Source organism: Octopus sinensis, linkage group LG4, assembly GCF_006345805.1.
Source record: "Octopus sinensis linkage group LG4, ASM634580v1, whole genome shotgun sequence".
Taxonomy (NCBI): Eukaryota; Metazoa; Mollusca; class Cephalopoda; order Octopoda; family Octopodidae; genus Octopus; species Octopus sinensis.
Window position 1 is genome coordinate 127,162,069 of NC_043000.1, and position 17,792 is coordinate 127,179,860.

Sequence of the window (17,792 nt, forward strand, 5' to 3'; positions counted from 1 at the left end):
ATTATTAGCATTAAGCTGGTTGAACTGGATCTTTAATGCGCTATCGTAATAAGGTGCAGCATTATGGAATGCTGCCTCGTCCGAAGAAATTGAAGATATTCTTCTACCTACATTGCTGACTAAGTTGCTAAGGATAACTGGTGGATGGTTCGAATCTTTGCTAATATACGATAGCTTTTCATTGGGCTTACGGAAAGGTTTAAATCTATCCGATCTTACATTAAAATTTACGTCTAAAAAATCTACACTATTCAGGTTAGTATCTATCGTAATCCGTAAGCCCATCCTTTGAAAGAAAGCTATAAGGTCCTTCCTAAGTCTATCTGATTCATGGCCGTTTAGATTATGCGTGGCTATAAGGCCGTCATCCCTATATAGACCTGCATCTATAAATGGGAATTCTATTTTTAGATTATGGAGAATAAAGGCTCCTATGAGCATACATAATTCAGCCCCGTCGTATGCCCCCATCGGTACATCGAAAAGAGAATCCTCAGTCTTCTTAATCCAGGTGGAATCCTCGAAAAACAGAAGCGATTTCCTCGCATGCATAATAATTTCAATTTCCGAGCTATCGATGTTGACATACTGCTTGGCGAAGTCCAATGCCCTTAGGAGCAACGTCCTAGATATCGACGGGTAAAAGTCAATAATGTCGAATTGTGTGAAACTACAATTATTCTTATAGCTAATACCTTTAAACCACTCTATAACTGACTTACTATTCTTCCAAATTCTCAAGTCTACTTCACTATCTAACTTAACTAAAATACGGTCAAATATTTTTGCTAATAATTCCTATCTCAGTTTTAGCCGGATTTATCAATCTACATTTGGGGTTTCTACTAAAATTGTCTTTATGGTCTTTCAGAGTAATAAAAGCTGGTCGTGGTGAAAGGTATTCAATCCTATCGCTAATCTTAAGATCGTTAGCTATTCCTCTTGCTTCTAAGTTCACCTCTTTGTATATATTCGTGTTGTCTTTTTTGTATGTGTCCGTGACACTATTCGAAATCAGGCGTTTATAAACGTCCTTATCAAGTGCATATAAGTTCCTTGTCTTGTCAGAATTAACGAAGATCTTATTCGAGTCGTTAATCTCCTTAATTTTTTCTCTCATGTTTTTTTGCAATTGGTTGGTAAATTTGCGGAATTTAATTTTCCTAATAAGCTCGAAAAGGTCTTTCTCGAAGGCTTCTAATTCCGGAATCGGTGGTGGGTTTCTGGGAGATTTAAATCCATATTTGTTACCTTCTATTTTCTGTTTATTATCAAAGAAGAAGGCTTTCCATCTCAGTCTTCTAATAAACTCTTCCGTTTTCTCTATAAGACCTTTGATATATTGTTTCCGTGCAGGGATAGGTATATTTTTCTGAGATAAATCCAGCGGGTAAAGTTCCATCTTTTTCATCTGTTTGTTCTTCCTACTTGTGCAGAGTCGCTCAAACTTTTACAAGGAGCGGGTTAGACCGGAGTAAACACATAAATGTGAAACAAGGTGGAAAAAAGAGTACTCAAATACCAGTGGTAGAGTAATATGCTTTATTTTAAGCAGCAGAAAATTCAACAAAATCTGTTAGGAAAATTAAATTCCGCAAATTTACCAACCAATTGCAAAAAAACATGAGAGAAAAAATTAAGGAGATTAACGACTCGAATAAGATCTTCGTTAATTCTGACAAGACAAGGAACTTATATGCACTTGATAAGGACGTTTATAAACGCCTGATTTCGAATAGTGTCACGGACACATACAAAAAAGACAACACGAATATATACAAAGAGGTGAACTTAGAAGCAAGAGGAATAGCTAACGATCTTAAGATTAGCGATAGGATTGAATACCTTTCACCACGACCAGCTTTTATTACTCTGAAAGACCATAAAGACAATTTTAGTAGAAACCCCAAATGTAGATTGATAAATCCGGCTAAAACTGAGATAGGAATTATTAGCAAAAATATTTAGACCGTATTTTAGTTAAGTTAGATAGTGAAGTAGACTTGAGAATTTGGAAGAATAGTAAGTCAGTTATAGAGTGGTTTAAAGGTATTAGCTATAAGAATAATTGTAGTTTCACACAATTCGACATTATTGACTTTTACCCGTCGATATCTAGGACGTTGCTCCTAAGGGCATTGGACTTCGCCAAGCAGTATGTCAACATCGATAGCTCGGAAATTGAAATTATTATGCATGCGAGGAAATCGCTTCTGTTTTTCGAGGATTCCACCTGGATTAAGAAGACTGAGGATTCTCTTTTCGATGTACCGATGGGGGCATACGACGGGGCTGAATTATGTATGCTCATAGGAGCCTTTATTCTCCATAATCTAAAAATAGAATTCCCATTTATAGATGCAGGTCTATATAGGGATGACGGCCTTATAGCCACGCATAATCTAAACGGCCATGAATCAGATAGACTTAGGAAGGACCTTATAGCTTTCTTTCAAAGGATGGGCTTACGGATTACGATAGATACTAACCTGAATAGTGTAGATTTTTTAGACGTAAATTTTAATGTAAGATCGGATAGATTTAGACCTTTCCGTAAGCCCAATGAAAAGCTATCGTATATTAGCAAAGATTCGAACCATCCACCAGTTATCCTTAGCAACTTAGTCAGCAATGTAGGTAGAAGAATATCTTCAATTTCTTCGGACGAGGCAGCATTCCATAATGCTGCACCTTATTACGATAGCGCATTAAAGATCCAGTTCAACCAGCTTAATGCTAATAATAATGCTGCACGAAGAACTAGGACCAGGAAAGTTTTGTGGTTCAACCCGGCTTTCAATTTGGCCGTAAAGACTAATATAGGTAAGGAATTTTTGAGATTAGTCTCTAAGCATTTTAAGCAGGGTCATAAATTCTACAGAATATTTAATAGAAGAACCCTGAAGGTTAGCTATTCTTGTTGCAGAAATTTCGCCTCTTACATTAGCCAACATAATAGGAAGCTAATTGAGATTAGACATGGTGCCGAGCCCATTAAGAAATGTAATTTCAAAAACGAAAGCTCCTGTCCGTTAGAAGGGAAATGTCTAGTGAAAGGAGTAGTTTATAGAGCCAAGGTGCAAGTGGAAGGCTCATCGGAATACAAGACATACACAGGGGCTTCAGAAAATTCATTTAAAACAAGATTTTATTCTCATAAGAATTCTTTTAAATACCCAGAGAATAGGAAGAAAACCAGCCTAGCAAAATATGTCTGGGAACTAAAAGAAAAGGAAGCCCCACCTTTCAACGTGACATGGAGCATTCTGGACAGGGCGGCACCATACAGGCATGGAGCTTACAAATATAATTTCAAGTGCAAGCTTTGCTTATTAGAGAAAATGCACATATTATTCAAAGACAATAATTCTTTGAATCAAAGAAGTGAGTTAATGAACTTATGTAGGCACGCGGCTAAATTTAAAATGTCGAATATAAATATACCATATGGATAGAGTATATTTTTGTATTTTGATTTGTTGATTTTGATTTTGACTCTTGAGCGCTACGACGGACCTATAGCAAAGTCTTATTGTTTCTACATATATATTAGGAAAAACCTACAAACTTTGTTTTCATGTTATTGTATTGCATAAGATTACCTTGATTATTTATATTACCTTGATTATTTATAAATGACCCAAAATAGGATGTTATATTTTATTTTATATGTCTTTCGTATATATTTTTATTAATGCACCCATTTTTTAAAAGCAATGTTTTTTTTAAAAAAAGCAATGTTGTCAAATTTAGAATGTTTATATAAGTTTGTGTATAGCAAAGCATATGTATTTGTAAGCATGCGTATCTGTGTATGTGTAAGTGAAAGTATGCTTGTGCTTAAGCACGCATACACACGACGGTATGTATATGTATCAATTCAAACTTGTGTATGTATACTGGCCTCTATAGATGCCAATAATATCGCTACAAGTTTTTTCCCCACCCCTCCTTCGTTCCTTTTTCTCTCTTTCCCTTTCTTTCGTTCCCCCTCCTTGCTCAGTATATGAGAATTGCTACATAGATGAATTTTAGCTTGCGTGCGAGACGGTTTGCGTGAATATATGTACACATGCTTTTATGTGTATAATTTAGATTCATATTCATACGTCTGTATATGTATGTATGGCGTTTACGCGCATCCTTTTGTGTATGTTGATATATATATGTGGATTTTAATATAAATATGTATTGCAGTATTTATAACAGGTTTAATTTCTATGCATTAATTTGTACTGTCTTCATTAACGGCAATAGGTTTTTTCCTCGGTTTTTTCCTCGGATTTTATAATTTTTATAAGTTTTTTTATATATATATACATATATTTTTGACCTTTTTGTTTATCGCTCGAAGATTGACCGTTGTTTCTAAAGGGCCAATCAAACAAGTCCATTTCTTTTTAAAGGTGTAGCGTTTGTAAGAGTATAGATTGAATTTATATATATGTTCCATTCTAGCAAAAACTGTCTGATGAACGGCAACGAGAAACTCAGAGTAACAGATTTTGTTGAATTTTCTGCTGCTTAAAATAAAGTATATATATAATATATACATATATATAATATATACATATATATATATATATATATATATATATATATATATATATATATATATATATAATATATACATAATATATATATATATGTATACACACATATATATACACATATATACATACACACACACACATATATGCACAAATGACAGGCTTCTACACAGTTTCTTTCTATCAAATTCTTTGAGAAGGTATTAGTCAGCTCAGGGCTACAATAGAAATATAATTGCCCAAGGGGGCCAAACATTAGAACTGAACCTGTAACCACATGGTGGTTGCAAAGCAAGCATTTAAAGTAATAGATTTTACAATAAAACGAAGTTTGATAACAAGAAAAGACAAAATACTATTGTTAAAAATATTGTCAGGCACTTCATTTTTCTCATGAGTTATGAAGTCATTGAGAATGCACTGTTATTGGCCTTACAATGTCATAAGACATTTTTACTGCTAGCCTTTATATACATTTTCTTTTCTATTTTATGAATAATAATAGGCATAGGAGTGGCTGTGTGGTAAGTAGCTTGCTTCCGAACCACATGGTTCCGGGTTCAGTCCCACTGCGTGGCACCTTGGGCAAATGTCTTCTATTATAGCCTCGGATTTGGTAGACAGAAGCTAAAAGAAGTCAATTGTATATGTGTGTGTGTGTGTGTGTGTGTGTGTGTGTGTGTGTGTTTGTTCCCCCAACATCGCTTGACAACCAATGCTGGTGTGTTTATGTCCCCGTAACTTAGTGGTTCGGCAAAAGAGACCGACAGAATAAGTACTAGGCTTACAAAGAATAAGTCCTGGGGTCGAATTGTTCGACTAAAGGCAGTGCTCCAGCATGGCCACAGTCACATGATTGAAACGAGTAAAAGAGAAAAGAGAGAGTAATAGTATAATTGGTTAGTTTCTCAATGGCTCAATGACTGGTTCACTGGATTTATGGTGGCAAGAGTGAAAAGAGACAAGGGACATTGTGCAACTTGGAAAGAATGAATATCACAAGGGACTTTGTTCAAAGGAACCAGTTTATCATATTCCTCATGGGTATTTATATATTTCATCAATATACAATTTTGAAAGGTACATACATGCAGATGCAAGCACACATATGTATAAAGATTCTGTCTACCAAATTCCACTGGCATTGTATTGGTCAGTCCAAGGCCATGGTTGAAGTCATGAGTCTATGGAGCAGTGGGATGCAACTCAGAATGATGTAATTGCAAGATAAATCCTTTTAACCACGTACCATGTTTACTGTTGATCATGGGAATATGAATTTATGAGAGTATACAAATGTATTCCCAGAATCTTTCTTGATAATATAGACATTAATTCAATTAAAGCAATTAATGCAGTGAATTGACAGAATAGTTTGCATGCTAGATGAAACACTTAACAGCATTTCTTCTGGCTCTTTACAAATGCAACCAAGGTGAACTTTGCCTTTTATCCTTTCATGATTGATAACAGAAACATCTGTTAAGCACCAGGGTTGATGTAATTGAGTTCCCCTCCCCTTAAAAATATTGCTGGCCTTGTGTCAAAATTAAAATAATTAATTAAAATAACTGCTATATTTATTCATGTGATTAAGTTGGATCCCTAATTTGGTTTTAAATCTTGGTACAAAACTTTGTCCTTTCATAGTTTTATCTTTGCCTCAAGTATAAGTTATGACAGTTCTTGTAATTAAAATCGATCTTTGCCTTAAGTATAAGTTATGAGACAGTTTTTGTAATTAAAATCGATTATAAGATAATGATTTATACATGAGTAAACACAGCAAGTAAATGTTACCTTCAATTTATTGGTTTTCATCAGTATAGTTGACTTATCTCCAGCTGTGTCAGAGCAAATGCTAAGAGACTCTTGGGCACTCTTCAACCAACTTTTGAAGTGGTCAGCAGAATCAATGAAGTTTTGCTGTTGAGCCACTTGCAATTCGGCAGTGCTCAGTTGACCCTAGAGAAAAATAAATATCAATGAAAATAGAATAAAATAAAAATGAGGAAAAACAATATTGCAATTGGAAAATTTATGAAATTGAAATGCATAATGGCTTTATAATGATCATATACATATTATGGTTGGTGCCATAATGATTATACACAGCAGTAATTACATAACACGTGGCTTGGTTCTAATAATTCTTTTTGCAGCAATTAATCAAAATTTTGATACTGTTATTACAATTTAATAATTAATTACAGACTAATTAGTCTAATATCATTTGTTAATTGCTATTTTAGCTGAGTAATATTTTTGTTTTCAAAATAATGACGTAAAAATAAAAACAACTATAACATACTTGTGCCAACTCTTTGACAGAATCATATTGACTGGATATCTTGGAAATATCTGTTGATGCTCCATCAGTACTGTCAAGTGAGTTCAGTTCTTGACCTTTAAGTACAGCGGAGTCAATAATAGCAGAATAGGAAATAATATCTTGGTAGATGTTCTAGAAAGAGAATAAAAATATATTTAGCAATTTAAGGCTTATGATTGATTGCAAAGAAACTGTAAAAGCAATTTATAGTTTTTAATAAATAATATATTATATCATATGACAGATATTCTGAAAAGTTATTTAAGAAATATTGATATATAAATAAAATTATAGAGAAGTAAATTCCAATGTTGATTTTTCCTAGAAAATAATAACATAGTTATTAGTTGACATGTCAGTACTGATATTCAGAGCACATAAAACCTAACATAAAAGTTTACTTCAGAGAGATATTGCTGTAATATTTCATATCAATATTGAAAGTGAAGTTAATAATGTCTGTGAATTATCATAAAATAAATAAGCTACATCATTAATTCAATTATGCTCTGCTAATAGATGAAATAATTTAAAATCAACAATAGAAAAACGTTCTCTAACAGCACAAATAGATGTGTTTTATTTTGTTAAGTGTAAGTAAATAATTTATTGCTTAATTTGAGAATGATTAGCAGAAAATATTTCCAGACAGCAATTTTGTCCTCATAAGGACATCAAAGAGGAATATCATATCATTTCACCCAATGCCTAAGATGTAGCTGCCTCTGTCCCCCATTCACTTTTATTCACTTTGTACCTTGAGGGGCCACCCAGACACTTTGTTACTATTTTCATCTCTTTCTAACCCCATCTGGTCTATCCTACTCATCATTATCACCATCATCATTTAACATCCATTTTCCATCCTGGTATGGGCTGGATTGTTTGACAGGAACTGGCAAGCCAGAAGGCTACACCAGGTTCCAAATATCTGTTTAGGCATGGTTTCAATGGCTGAATGCCCTTCCTAATGCTAACTACTTTACAGAATGTACTAGGTGCTTTTTATATGGCACCTGCACTAGTGCTATCATGTGACACCAGTACAGGTGCTTTGTATGTGGCACTGGCACAGGTGTTTTCTCCACGATATTGACACAGGTACTTTCTATGTGGTATTGGCACATGGCTGGTTTTCTATGTGGCCCCAGCATGGGTGCTTTTTACATGAAACTGATACATGTATTCATTACATGACACCAATACAGGTGCATTCTACATGGCACAATCACCCATGAGCTCACAAGACAAGAACCTCTGAGAGAGAGAGTGGGTGGTATCGTTGTACCAAGAAACTTGTTCAGTTCTAGCCCCTCTTCTCACACATTAACCCCTCATTTCCTAGAAAAAATCCACCCCCATCTAGGAATCATATTCTTGCAAACTGAATGTGATCCCCATTATTGCTGGTGTCATGAAAAGCACCCACTATGCACTGAAAATTGGTTGGCATTAGGAAGAGCATCCAGCCACAGAAACCATACCAATGCAGACACTGGAGGCTGGTGCAGTCCTTGGGCCCATCAAATCTTGTCAACCCATCCAAACCATGCTTAGCATGGAACATGGACATTTAGATGATGATGATTCTAATGTAGCAAATATCCATGTAAAACATTCAACGTTTTCTTTGAGTCAGTGATTACAGGAAAATATTTCTAAACAAACATTTTTCCCATATTAGTTAATCAAAGAGAAATATTATATTATGGTATATGGTACAGTTCACCTTACTCCATAAAGAGTATAGGAATGGTTTCCTGGTTTCTCTGACATTTACATTCATCTCTGGATGGAATGCCGGTCTGTCACAAAGTTACTCGTTTTTACCAGTTGAATGGAGTGGAGCAACATGAAATGAAGTATCTTGTTCAAGAACACAACACGCTGCCTAGTCCAGGAATCAAAACCATACTCTTGTGATCATGAGTCAACACCCTAACCACTATGTCATGCACCTCCACATATCATGGTATCCCTACGTATGAAATATAGACGGTTTCTATGTAAGTCACTCAACTGTTTCCTTTCAAATCAGTATTGAAAGGGTGGTAAAAAGTTGCTCCCAAACCACATGGCTCTGGGTTCAGTGTGGAACCTTGGGAAAGTGTCTTCGCTGCCAATAACATCAATGTATTTGAGTAGTCTTTCTCCTATATTAGGGTGCAGATATCTCCAAGATATAAGATCTGATATAGTCTACAGTTATTCAGCCCAGTAGTAGTGATCAGCAGGACCTATCTTTTTTATTTGTGTAAACAATTGTTGAGATGGGTGGCATGCATTTATAGACCTTCTCTATGGGCTTTTGCACACAATCATGAGGTGTTTTGAGCATTGTGAGAAGACAAGTTCACAATACTCCATTCTACACTTGGTGACTGTGGAAGCATGTGGCCTAGTTGTAAGGGTGTAGCACTCATGTCCTTAGACTGTGGTATGATTCCTGGACTGGGTGGCATATTGTGTTCTTGAGAAATACACTTCATTTTACATTGCTCCAGTTCACTCAGCTGAGTAACCCTGTGATGGACTGGCATCCAGTGGGGGTGGCAGGTATATAAACCACAGAACCTGGGAAACTGGCCTTGTGAACCTATGGCTCAGAGAGGACCTTTGACCTTGTTTTAAACACTTGGTGTTTAATATGATTGTCTTTCCCTTTAACTTACCCCTATCAGAAACTTACAAGCCCTAGGTTTGTTAAAACACACACTTGAAACAGTTTTAGATGAATGTACTAATGTGTGTAACATTTATAATACACGAATCTCTTTGAGAAATGTTTCTCAGAGACAAACTATTACAGCTTGAACCGTTCTGCATTTGTAAGACCAAAAATGGCTTGATAGTTATAACATGCCAGCAGGAAATAACATCACTAGGTGAGACAAGCTGACACTGAATTAGCTTCGCTGACTGACAGGTGACAGTCATTTAGAGAATGCGTGGGCTAAGACTATGTGCCTTCATTGGTCAGTTAAAGTTGAGACAGTGTCATGTGACAACTTGCTGGGGCTGCCTGCTGGAGCCTAGTGGCAGGTATCTAAAGGGGAAAAATTTGACAAGTCAGTCAGTCGCTGGATGACACTTGAAGAGGCCAGGGAACAGAAGAAAGAAGACATGCACCCAACACCAGAGCCGAAGACGCCCCCGAAAGGGGGTGGGGACACCACGTCAAAATGGTAGAGGAGTAGGGGCCAAAACCAGATGTGGTTCCTCCTGATGATGTCTTGAGCTAACTGGATCCTATAAAGGAGCTGTTGTGGTGGCAGACCATGAAACACGGTTGTAATTCCCCACATGTTGAACACACTGGTATTTTATAAGGGTGCTCTCTTCTATGATTTTATCACCGCCATCATTTTGATGTCCACTTTTCAATGCTTGCATGGGTCAGATGGAATTTGTTGAAGAAGATTTTCTATAACAGAGTGCTCATCCTGTCACCAACCCTCATCTGCTTCTAAGCAAGGAAATATTTTCCCAATGGACCTCAATTGTACAACAATGATGCTCATTTACAACCATCATATGATGTTCAAACAATGGTACATACAAACACACACATATTGTTGACATTATAAGAATTTAGAATTGAAATGAATGTGAAATATTTATTTTTTTATGAACAATGAAACTTAAAGTAGATAAAGCTTGTAAATATTGAGTTAAAACCCCTTTGGATAGAAAAAGTCAAAGGTTGCCCATTAGACATAATCCTGCATCTGTAAACATGACAGATGTTCTACCATTGGACCAAAGCAATCCCTTTCTTCTAGCATCTCTATACAGTTAGCTTCTCTCATACCTTTTCCCTTAGATCTTGTATCCCTGTTCTATTCTGTTTGACTTTACCAATTATTGATGCCATAAGAATTTAGAAACTTCAAGATGAACATGAAGTAATTCTTTTGTTTTTTGGAACAATGAGAACCATAGCAGCTTTTGATCTTTTCTTCTGTCCAAAGGGGTTTTTATCCCAATATTTTTCATGTTATTTATAACTTTAGTGCTTCAAGTTTCAAATGTTTCAAAACACACACACACACAATGGGTTTCTTTCAATTTCCATCTGTCACATCCACTCATATGGCTTTGGTCAGCCTGGAACTATAGTAGAAGACAATTGGTCAAAATGCCAGACAGTAGGACTGAACCCAAGACCACATGGTTTGGAAGCAATTTTCTTAACCATATATCCATACCAGTGCCTACTTAGCTTTAAATTTAAAATACTGATCCTTACCTTCATCTTTTGAAGATGACCCTTTTTCTCAGCAAGATCAATTCTCATGGGTTGGTCGTGATGCATCTTCTTGTCCATTGTATCCAACCATTTCTGCACTTGCTTGCAACTTTCATTGTAGTCACTCCATTGAAGTAAGTCACTCTCCAATGTAACTTTGCATTCTGTCATATTCTTAACCAGTTGGTCCCACTTCTGCTGTAGATTCTTAAGTCTTGTTTGTAAATCTATACGGCTTTCTTGAGAGATTATAGGCTTCAGCTGCTCTCCAGACATGATGGCAGCATGTGTCAGTAACTGGCCTTCTTCTTTTGTTATAATTAGCTCCTTAAAATATAAAATGGAGGTGAAAATAGAATAGAACAGGGATACAAAATCTAAAGGAAAAGGTATGAGAAAAGCTAACTGAAAGGAGATGCTAGAAAAAAAGAGATTAGAGTTGTAAGAAAGAAAGAGAGAGAGAGAAATTGTGTTTAAAGAATGAAAAAAAGGATAAAAATATGAATGAGTAAAGGAAAGAAAGTGAAAGTGAATAAGCGAAAAACAATGAATGAATAGGTCCTTATATAGTGTTGTATGTTCCATCTCCAAATGTTGTGATACTGCCACAATTTTGTGAAAGATGGTTTTGATACACTGTACCAGTGTTGTAACAGTAAACAAGATAATGCAGCTGTAATACCAATGTAACAACCCAACAATCTCTTCACAAACCAATAATCAATTTTCCAAACAAACTAACCAACCAACACCTTCTGACTTCACTGTGAGCTCAACTCGAACTAACACACAAACGTCACTCTGACCACTACTATTTATAATTGTTCGGTCCAGTCTATTTCTCACAAGGGGGCGTCATGACTCTTATCATAACATCTCCCCTTTTGAAATTTCAACTTCCGTAAGAAGTGAAATTAATTTTTTTTCTTTTTCCAGCACTTCTCCCTCTTTTTTTTTTTAAGAAAATTTAATAACTTTTTCATTTGGCAATATTTCTAAGTGTACAGTCTTTTTCCTTTTTCCACTGCTGCTTCTATGAGGCTCAATCTCTTTCAGTGCTGCCACCTCAAACATGTCATAGAAGACTTCCATTGGTATCGCCTTTCGTTTTTCAGTATGTCCTGTCTTTAATTGGTTTAGGTGTCTCTTATGTTCCCAATGTTGTCCTTTAATTATATACATCATGTTTCCTAATCTTTTAGTTACAAAACCATCCTACCAGCCTTCTCTACTATTTTTGTAAATTTTAAAATTAACTTTATCTCCTATTTCAAAATGTTTTCTTACCTTTTCTGTATTTCATTTAAATACATTTTTTTCTGGCAATAATTTATTGAAAATTGATTTTATATTTCATGTGAACATTAACTCTGCCAGAGATTTACCCAAACTAGTATTCAGATTGGGTGTTACTCTATATACCCTCAAGAATTTCATTAGCATTTTGTCATCTCTTGCTTTTTTTGCTGCTTGCTTGAAAGTATTAACAAACCTTTCAACCTACCCGTTTGACCTTTATCGCATGTATTTTGCAGAAACTGAATTCACTACCCGTAAATTGTCGTCCATTATCTGATACCAACGTGTCTGGAACACCATATCAGGCAAATAATTCATACAGGAACTTTATTGTTGTCTTTGCATTTGGCTTATTGCACCTACATACCCCTGGCCACTTTGTAACACTATCAACAATGATTAGATATAATGTGCTGTTCACCAATCCAATATAGTTAATATGTGCTCTGGTCCATGTACTATCCATCTCAGGCTATGATTGGTATTTCACCAGTGGTGCTTTGGCTGCTAGCACACAACCTCTACATAATTTTACACAATTTTCAATGTCCCAGTTCATTGTCAGCCAATATACATAGCTACTCATTAAAGATTTCATTCTTGACATTCCTGGGTGTCCACTGTGGGATTCCTGCAACACTTGTTTCTTTAGTGCAGTTAGTACTACTGCTCCTTGCACGTATATTAAAACATCATTGAATAGTGAAAAATTATCTGAATTTGTATTCCTATTTTGCATATTTTCCAACATTTCTTTCATTCTTGTAATGTAATTATCCTCTGTAGATTTCAATTTTGTACCATGCACTGCCACTGGCAGTTCGTGAATAACATTGCACATAACGTTTTTAATTAATTTTTTCTTCAATTCAGCTGCTGAGTTCTTTTTACTGGTTGGGTAGCCATTTAAATCTTTACAGTACCAGCTTATTGGGAGATCCCATAAGTCAAATAACTTCAACCAGTCAGTACCAAACAGATTGGTTGCATTCTTTACAATGAAAACTTTCGCCTTGCATGTTTTTCCTTGAAATGTGACATTATTCCATATTTTACCCACAAAGTGTAGTTTGTCACCTGTCATGCTCTGTGCAGGTTTTGCAGTTTTTCTAAACATAGGTTTCCCGATTTTCTTCCAAGTGTCAGTGTAATGATTGAAATGTCACTACCAGTATCTAGTTGTAATTCAATATTTACTCTGTTTACTTTTATGCATACAAATTTCCTTATATGGGAGTCAATTTTACTTTCTGCTGAGAACACTTTAGAATTTTTTACAATTGACTTTTGTACTTTTGTTCTGCAATGTGAACTCTTGTGTCCAAATTTTTGACAACTGTAACATTTTTGGTCTTTAAAAGGACAATCTTTTCTGAAATGTAGGCTTCTACATCTGTAACTAGGACCTAGCAATCTTCTTTAGTTATACCTTCTCAGTCGACATATCTGTATTTTTGTGAAATCCTTTTCTTGAATTTTTCTTACATTGTGTTTCAGTTTTACCATCCTTTGACACTCTTCTGCAACTGTCTACAGGGTTAAATCTTGGTTCGCTTGTTCAAGTTTTGAAAGAATTCTTGCCTGTATTTCCGTATCTTCATTTGCTGTAAGGCCTTATACAAAAATGAGGCAATTAAACATCGCAGCAGTAAGTTCTTTAAGTTTAAAACTTTCACACATTGTGTTGACTGTTCTTGGATATGTAATAAAGTCATCATCCTTTTTTTTTAGTTACATTCCAACACTCCATTCGAGTGTTAAGTAGAGAGGTTTTATCACCAAACATGTTGGGCAGTAATTTGATTGTTTCTTGAAAACAAATTTCACTAGACTTTTGGGGCAACATGAAATTACAGTATTGTTCATGTTCAGACAGAGATAATTTACATAATGATAACCCTACTTTTTCTTTGTCCAACAGTGTCTTGCAATCTTCCTTAAAAATCTTCTCATACATTCTGTAGTATGCTGCAAAGGTTACACACCCCTCTGGGCTATAAATGAATTTTGTTATGTCATCTGGCAAAAACAAACTTACTGCATTTTTGGACTTCTTTGCATATAGCTCTAGCAATTGCTATTGTTGTAGTTGTTGCTGTACTAGTTGCTTCTGCAACTCCTGTTGCTGTTCTTGTTGTTACTTTTGAAACTGTATTATAGAGACTAATAGGTCTTCCATCATTTAACAAGTTGTATCACAAACAAATTGTTAAATAACCTACGTGAGCTTCAAAACTCTTGTCACCAAATGTCGTATCTTCTGTCTCCATCATCATGGTACCACCACAATATTGTGACAGATGGTTTAGATACATTGTACCAGTGTTGTAGCAGTAAACAAGATAACAATGCAGCCATAATAACAATGTAATGATCTGACAATCTCTACATCAAACAACAATCAATATTCCAAATGAACTAACCAACCGACACCTTCTAACTTTACTGTGAACTCAATTCAAGCTAACACACAAACATCACTCCGACTGCTACTACTTATAATCACTTGGTCCAGTCTATTTCTTGCAAGGGGGTGTCGTGACTCTCATCACAATTTAGAAAACAAAGAAGATTTCTATATGAATAAAGTATATATAGAAGAATATATAAAGTATATATGAAGATTATATAAAGCATATATAAATAAAGTATTTAAAAAGTATAGATACTTTTATTGATAGACAATTTTTGAAGGAGATGGAAATTGAAAGAAATAATCAATGGAAGAAACTAAATTGTGTACTTGAAATGAAGACAATTTAAAAGAATATTACAAAATAAATCTATATTTCTCTTCTGCTTGTTTGTTATTTAGACAGTGGCTATGTGGGGCACTGTTTTGAAGGGTTTTAATCAAACAAATCGACTACAGTAAACAGTCTATTAGTTTCTATGATCAAACCACTAAGTTCAAGGAATGGGAACAAACCAACACCAGTTGTCAAGCAGTAGTGGAATGAATAGCACAGATACAAACACACAAATGCACACACACACACACATATATATGATGGGCTTCCACACAGTTTCTTATTTCTTTATTGCCCACAAGGGGCCAAACATAGAGGGGACAAACAAGGACAGACAAAGGCATTAAGTCGATTACATCGACCCAAGTGCATAACTGGTACTTAATTTATCGACCCAGAAAGGATGAAAGGCAAAGTCGACCTTGGTGGAATTTGAACTCAGAACATACCAGCAGACGAAATACTGCTAAGCATTTCGCCTGGCGTGCTAACGTTTTTGCTAGTTCGCCGCCTTATAATTTCCACACAGTTTCTGTCAACCAAATTCACTCATAAAGCATTAGTTGGCTTGAAACTATAATAGAAGACACTTAGGTCCCACGGACTAAGACTGAACCCAGATTTTAAATTAAGATTTGAAAGGACATAGAATTGTCTGATGAGCACCGACATACCTCAACTAACAACAGTTCAACTCTGAAATTCTTTGAGGACTCAAAGAAGTTGATGCTTAAATTCAGTTTCTTGGTTGGAAGCAGATGAGAGACACATTCTCTCTTGGATAGGATGCCAGTTTATCAATCCAAAATAACTTAGTACCTATCATCTAAGATTATGTAGAGTAAAACATTATCCAGAAATATCACAAATACTTTTTCAGATTTGAACTCACAAACTAATGTTTGGTAGTTCAATATGTTATCTACTCAGCTGTTTGCCCTCAACACATCTGAAATGTAGTTAATTAATCTTTAGGTTAGGGGCACAATGTTTTTTTTTTCTTTCAGACACTTGAAACTGGTGGGAAAGGAAGAACATTATTTTCAGATCAAATATCTAGACAAAATACACATAAACACAATAAACTCTGTTAAAGGTACCCAAGAGCCAGCTGATAGCACTAAACTGGACAATAGGTTACATCAGCCAATTAAAAAGACAAAAATACCTGTAATTTCTCTAGCTGCTTTTCTATCAAATTTCTATCTCTGGTTACATTTGAACACTGGGCTAACTTTTGGGATGCTGAATCAATCCAAGAATCAGCAGTCTTGTAGGCTTCTTCAAAGTGTTTGCAATCAGAAGATATTTTCTCAGAACGTTTGACCATATCCTGTAAAAAAATTAGAGAGAATAAATAACAAAAAGATAATATTGCCCTAAATTACTCAAATTTGTACTTTTACATATATGTCTAAGTACACATTTTTCTGTAGTGAATATATATTTGCACTGAGATTCTTTACAGATTTGCAGAAAGCATTGTGTATGCACATTTTATGTATAAACACACACACATACAAGAGTGTGCTGAAAAGTTCCTGGCTTTAAGGATATTGTGAAAAGCCTGGTTGTAGGCCCAAACTTTAGAGTTCTTTCTCAGGACATAGAAAAACTGAAGGGCCATTGTAATAAATGTGTAAATCTGAGAGAGGAATATGCTGAATAAAATTATAATTAACTGATCCACCTGTATTTTATTTCATCGAAAGCTTGGAACTTTTCAGCACTCCCTTGTATGTACATACATACATACATTTATATATATTTATATATATATATATATATATATGTGTGTGTGTGTGTGTGTGTGTGTGTGTGTGTGTGTGTAACTAGCAAATCATACAGCAATTTATACAGTAAATTACATAGGATATTTTAACTGTTAATAACCATATGAAATATTCATTTGAACGTCAAGAGCCACAAGAGATACAAGTTTATCAAGCACTACTAAAGCATTAGCAATAAGCAATCAATTCATATCCTACACATTCATTTAGCTGTGACCCCGATAAAACACTGCAGTTCACTAAATCATCCATAAATTATTATATATACTGACAGAGAATCAGGTCTGGAATCTGATGAAGTCAAGCCTGTCCTTACTGATGAGGCAATTGAAATTGTCAAAACACACCCATATAAGGAATTCTTGATTAATGTTTTCTGACACTTATAGTCCCTACCAGTATATATGTATACAATTATGTGCTTTGACTACAGCATTAGAGCATTTTAGCTCTTATTTCTAGCAATGTAGGTGTTTCTAACACCTTAGTTATATTCAGAGACAATTATGGCTTTCCGTTTTGGTAAACATTGCATACCACTGTCTACACACACACAAAAATTCTATAATTATGAGTATAATTATAATTAGGGTTCAGCAAAACTTGCTTCACCACATACCTAACTACAAAAGAAATTCTTATGGTAGTGAAATAGTAGTTTTAACTGCTATTTCTAAATTTCGGTATGTGGTGAAGCAAATTTTGCTGAACCCTAATTATAATTATACTTATAATTATAGAATTTTTGTATAAGTTTACTGATAATGGTTCTTTTAACATACCAAACTACTTGGTAAAATTATTAATTATTAATTTTAC

The 17,792-nt window shown here is 35.0% G+C and overlaps 1 protein-coding gene across 9 annotated transcripts in view; it reads right to left on the minus strand.

Moving 5' to 3' along the window:
• Positions 1–17,792, minus strand: part of LOC115210341 (nesprin-1) — an 870,646-nt gene that overhangs the window by 383,824 nt on the left and 469,030 nt on the right. For all 9 annotated transcript variants that reach the window (XM_036502466.1, XM_036502469.1, XM_036502465.1 and 6 more), the window contains 4 exons: positions 16,349–16,513; positions 11,132–11,458; positions 6,862–7,014; positions 6,351–6,515 (listed from right to left, as the gene is read on the minus strand). In XM_036502466.1, coding sequence (XP_036358359.1) covers positions 6,351–6,515; positions 6,862–7,014; positions 11,132–11,458; positions 16,349–16,513 — 810 coding nt within the window. The remainder of the gene's footprint in view (positions 1–6,350; positions 6,516–6,861; positions 7,015–11,131; positions 11,459–16,348; positions 16,514–17,792) is intronic.